The sequence below is a fragment of the Amphimedon queenslandica genome, unplaced genomic scaffold (genome assembly GCF_000090795.2).
Source record: "Amphimedon queenslandica unplaced genomic scaffold, v1.1 AMPQUscaffold_13070, whole genome shotgun sequence".
Lineage (NCBI taxonomy): Eukaryota > Metazoa > Porifera > Demospongiae > Haplosclerida > Niphatidae > Amphimedon > Amphimedon queenslandica.
Genome location: NW_003546694.1, coordinates 1 through 5971, shown reverse-complemented (window position 1 = coordinate 5971; position 5971 = coordinate 1). Strand labels below are relative to the sequence as shown.

General features: G+C 48.1%; 1 protein-coding gene across 1 annotated transcript; it reads right to left on the bottom strand.

The window, feature by feature from the left end:
- Positions 1-899: 899 nt before the first annotated feature.
- On the bottom strand, positions 900-1448 carry LOC105314192 (uncharacterized). The gene has a single exon (XM_011408202.1). The coding sequence runs from the start codon at positions 1446-1448 to the stop codon at positions 900-902; it is 549 nt and encodes a 182-aa protein (XP_011406504.1).
- Positions 1449-5971: the final 4523 nt, after the last annotated feature.

Genomic DNA, 5971 nt, shown 5'->3' with positions numbered 1-5971 from the left:
GATCTTAGTAACTCTGTACCATTGTGTATTGATAATAGAGAAGGACTTTTGTGTTCACAGTGCCCGTCTGGGTATAGTGTAGTGTTTGGATCTTATGAATGTAAGCAATGCAGTAACTGGTGGCTATTCACGCTAATAATATATGCAGTGTCTGGTCCTCTTCTCATTCATTTGTTTTATGTTCTCAAACTGACACTGACTACTGGTACACTTAATGGTATTTAATATCCTATGTAGCTCAATAATATAGAAACCTTGCAAACTACCAAAGGTAGAAAGAAGGTAGGGTTGGTAACTTTTGTATGGGCCACACCCCCTAAGCTTGCAACATAAATAAATGGTGGTCAAACTGAACCTGAGGCTAGGAGAGTTGCATTTCCCCCGAGCATGGGGTCTGCCTCTAAACAACAAATTGGTCCGCCCGGTCCCTAGGGCCTAAACCTAACAATGTATCCTACTGCCTATTCCTAGAACCTAACCTACACCCTAGAAGCTAACTAACTCCTATTACTAGGATTCGGACGGACCATAACTGAGGCACAATCAGCTGCTTGAGATAAATAGCTATGCTGCATTAGCTATGCTGCATTACCTATGCAACTCGGGTCAGGCAATTACCCACCATGCGAGCCTGCATGAGTATTAAGGCTTGCAAGAACAGAAGGTACATACTGTTCAGGCCATGTAGATGTATAGGAATAAAATAATGAATTAGGGGGAGTGTGGGTCAAAGACCCTGCCCAATGCGCAAGCAACACTCCCCAAACCAATATATAAGAATAAATTGACAGAAAAATTATATCATCAAAAGAAAAGAAATAGCAAGTGCCAACTATAGGGAGCTCTTAACAACTACACAAACAACAAAATGCAAGGAGCAGTACATGAGTATGAATGTGTTAGATGAGAAGACGAGGGGCCACGCTGCAAATCTGCTCTCTTGAAGTCCTGATGTATGACTGAAAAGCGGCAGATTTCCACCGACCTAGGGTTTGAATTAACAAGTCGTTAAGGCCAGCCCTAGCTGCCGCAGAAGCTGCACCTATCCTAAAGCTGTGCCCCTTATAATGGGAGGGGTCCAGGCCAATTGACCTCAATGCAGTAGAAAGCTCAGACACCAGGCGATGCCTAGACAACACATTACCATCCTGAAAAATAAAGAATGGGCCAGGAGTACGAGGACGAACTGCCAGGTAAGCGAGCACTGCAGACACGGCACACAACTTTCCAAAGGAACGACCAACATATAAGGTAATCCCAAGAGCGAATGGGTCGCCCTTACTTCTCTTGAGCCGAACAGATAGGTAGGATGGGTTGCTGTGAGAATCCACCGCCACGTCCCCCACTGCAAGCATACCCGACTCATCAAAGCTAGCCCAAGAGGGACAGGTAAACTCTCCTGCACGGAGGAAGGCAAAGAATGCTAGACAAAAAGCCGCCCACAGCATAGTCCTGTCGAATGATGCAGGACCGACAGACCACTTATCCCATATGGCCTGAGAATTTCTGGAGTAATGGGAAGCCTAATTTTTTTAGTCCCGGGAGAAGAGCGTTTCAAACCCCTTAGAACATACGACAGTTGTGTGAAGGAAGATAAGATGGGATCTGGCAGTCCGGAGGAAGTATGAAAGAATCTACAAGTACTGAGATAAGCAGACACTGTCTGAGGGGACAGGGAACGGTCACATAGAAATGCCACAAAACGACACAAATTTAACTCAGTTAATGGCAGGGGGTGGAGCTGGTAACGCCTACAAAAATTAGTGTAGCACCTCCAACCAGTTAAGTAGGATGAGGCAGTGGAAGAGGCAATCCCTCGTTCAAACAAGTACCGAACAGCTTGGTCCAGGCAGCTGAGCCCCAGTCTGGAGCCTGCATTACCAGTAGCTGCACCACTGGGGGAGGAATAGGGGACTCCTGGTGAGCCTGAGGATAGAGAGAGTGGAATAAGCTTAAGTTATTACGAGACAGCGCGTCCGCTGCATCATTGAGCCACCCTGGCACATGGATGGCGCAGATGTGAAAACCGTGGAAAGCTGCTAGCAAAGCTAGGCACCGCAACAGATGGCTCAATGATGAATCCCTCGCAAATCCCTTGTTAAGCACTTTAACCACTGCTTCGTTGTCAGAATGAAAGCAGACCATGCTACCCCGCCAGCTACTGCCCCACAACATGGCTGCTATTACCACTGGGATCAATTCTAACACGGCGATACTCCTCCTGAGTTCGCCTGGCCATGCCAACTGGAACCAGGGCCCCCGCACCTGGAATCCCCCACATCCAAAAGACCCTGCTGCATCAGTATAGACATGCACAGATGGGGTTGAAGGTGGGAAAAAGGACCTTCCGTTCCACCTTCGTAGGAAACAAAGCCACCACGAAATGTCCGCCTTAGCTCCTCTCGTGAGTCGAACAAAGAAATGTGGCTGCCTAGCTATTGATAGAAGCTGAAATAGTTCGTGTAGAAGGGGCGGCCCTGGCGAATCACGACTGCAGCATGAGACAAGTGGCCCAGGAAGGACTCTAACTCTCTCCTACGACAGGAGGAGTGGCGAGACCAAACCTGAAGTAAGGCATAGACAAGTTCCAATTTGTCATCGGGCAAGCGCAGCTCCCAGTGAGTAAAGTCTACCACAATCCCTAGGAATGTCAGGCATGTGGCCGGGCCTTCCGTTTTGTGCGCAGCGAGAGAGACACCCAAGGTACAGCATATTGATGACACCAATGGCACGATGGAGGAGTTTGTATGACCAGGTGGCTCTAAAAAAAGGAAGTCATCCAAGTAGTGTACCTGTGAGACGAGTCCGTAGCAACCAAACACCCATGCTAAAGAATCAGCAATGGCCGAAAAAAATTTGGGGGCAGACCGCAACCCAAATGGCAAGCAACAGTCAACAAAAATGGCACCCTCCCACATGATGCCCAACCTGTGGTGATCAGAAGGGTGAACTGGGACAATTCTATAGGCGTCCTTGAGGTCGAACTTGGTGAGTAGCGCTCCTCTCCCCAAGCTACGAATAATTTCAACGGCATTATCCACTGATGCGTAACGAATAGAAGCCAGTGATGGGTCAATGCCGTCGTTCACACTGCTGCCAGAGGGGCAGGACAAATCCACAATCATCCTCCTGCTGTTTGGCTGACGTCGCTTTGGGATTAGGCCAATGGGGCTGGTGTGTACACCCAAAGGAGAAACGGGACCAACCAACCGACCTAGTGAGACCTCATGAGATATATACTGAGATACTATGCTGCCGCGACAAAGAGAAGATGGGTGGTTGCAAGCCACTGACCGGAGACTACAGCGAGTGGAATCAAACCCAATCAAAAAGCCCTCCTCAAGACCCCTCAGAATCACAGAGACAAAGGTTCTGTCTGGGTGGTGATGCAGCAGTGAGGCTAGGTGGGATATCACAATTGGTGTGGGAGCTCTTGGCCACTGCGGGTTGCTGCCAGCAGCACGATGAGCCTCCATCTCTACAAGGTCAGCTGTGTACAGATATCTACCACCAACCACCCCTGCTTGGGGGAAGGAAAGCAGCCCTATAAAAAAGAGCTAAGATAAGGCCAGCGCGTACAAGATTAATAAACATACATAACAACATATCATGAACAACAAATGAAATGTTAGTACAAGATAAAGTCAGTAGCAAAGTCATTGCTTGGGTGGGGTCTGCTGACGTCTTCTACCCTGCGATGGGGTGGGCGTACTCTTAGGTGCTGAGCAATCTCTGGCCCGGTGACTACCAAAACAGAGGGAGCAAACATGACGGTAGCTACAGGTTCCTGGAAAGCTACATGCTCCTCTATTCCAGGAGATGCAGACCAAGCTGCGGCGACGGGGCTCTGTCCATGTCTGCTGGGGAGTAGGCGCAATAGAGGCAAGAGCACACTGGCTAGCAGTGTGATCAACCCCTTGGCATGAGGAGCATCGCTTAACCCCCCCCTGTACTGTGGCTTAAAATGAACGCAGAATGAAGACCCGGATCAATGATGTTCCAAGGTTTCAGTGGATCAATGGCCCTTTGTTGCCTTGTAGCTCTGTCATACTCGAGCCACCCGGTCCCTCCGTGGCACATAGCCTCCCCCAAGATCAGCCTTGCATAAGACAACATATCCCTGGCAAAAGGGTCTTGACAGCGGATAGCTGTGTATGCCAAGAAGCAATGAATCCAAGCCAGTGGGGATGACACTTCACGCATGCGAGGCCGACTCATACCATGATGAAGCCCTGTATACTCCAGCTTATCAAGTAGCTTTACATTGTCCAACAAAAATTCCCTCATCTCCATATACTCGCCTGAGCGGGCCTTCTCAACCAGTTTGGCAGGAATTGGTTGGCAATCGGGAGAGAGTACTAGCCCTCCTGAGGCTTGCCTAGTGGGAACAGCTGGAGCCTGAGAGGGACTATGCAGCTGTGTGGAGACGGCAGTATGGGCCACCGGAGGAGACACTGGGCAAAGAGGGACTGAGACTAAGCCTTGTGGAGGGGGAAGCCCACCCAACACTCCAGCACCGCTACCTAAGAGGGAGCACAAGGCTAGACATAATGACAGCAGCAGTGGCATTGGCAGAATGTTGGAATTTGACAAGTGCAATACAACATAAAGAATATGCTACACAATCAATTTTATTTATTTTGTTTTTATTACCACTTACCAGCAGAACCTGTCCCAGGAAGGAGCCTAGGGGCAGCCATTGGAAAAAAAGAAATAGCCCCCGCTCCAGGTGATGATACTACCGTTGGAGGGGGTGGGAAGGCTGTAGTTTGAGGGTGGGAAGTTGTTGACACAGCTGCAGGTAGTGAATAGGATTGCTGCTAGAGCAGCTGCTGACCGTCTCACAACAGAGATGAAGACTGACTCCATGGTGGCAGGGACCTCTGGGGACCAAGAGAAGCGGGAGCAGTGGGGGCAGGCAGTATTCTGTGGTGAGTGCTCAGCTGGTCCGAAATTGAGAGCATCAGCTCCCGGAGTTCATCTAGTGATGCCGATGCGCCACCCTGGGGTACCGGGGAGGGTTCCCGAGTAACACTATCAGAATTACTCACTAAGGGATCTTGGCTGCTCGCTGCTGCTAAGGATGAGGCCCTAGTGGCAGGGCGACCAGAGCGGCGGAAGGGAGACGCCCGAGACTTGCCACGTCCACCACGACCACGACCACGACCTGGCGGCATCACGCTACGGTCCGAAGAGCTTTGAAGCAGCAGAGAGGATGAAGAGAGAGTCAGATAGAATGAAAGGAAGAGTCAGAGAAACAAAAAGACAGAGCAGCCAAATAATGCACAAAGCAGCCAGCAGCCAGCAATATGATTGTAGCACAAGCAAACACGCTGTGCTAGCAGCAATGCCACGCCCACCGACCAACCCTAGCGATAGCCAAGTGTGGACCAGTTCATGGATATTAACTTCGTTTAACCTAGATGCTTAAACTGCAATATATTTTGTGTACAAATATTGATCCACCAACAATTGATAAAAGAGGAATAAACTTACTGGATAATAGTTGGATTCAGACCTGGGGTCAATTACAATTGTAATTGTAATTGAAGGGTCAATTACAATTACAATTACGTAATTGTAATTGTAATTGAACTTTAACTAAATGTAATTGTAATTTCAATTACAATTGAGGTAAATAATTATAGAATGTACAAATAGACTAAAGATATGTTCCTAATGTACTCTAATGCCTATGTGTATAATGATACATAATGTGCATGAGCTCTACATGTTCATGTAGATGAATATGATAATTTTGTTATTACTTTAATGATTTCCACCTGCATCTCCATGGTGACTGCTACGAACTGCCATTTTTTCTGAGTATGGCTAAATCAAGCTGTGTTTTTGACAACTTTAAAGTACCAGAAGAGCTACCTGATTTAAATTTTAAAGCACAATGTAAGCACTGTGATACTATGGTGTCAGGATCAAAGAAGGCTACTTCTAATCTTATCACCCACTTGAA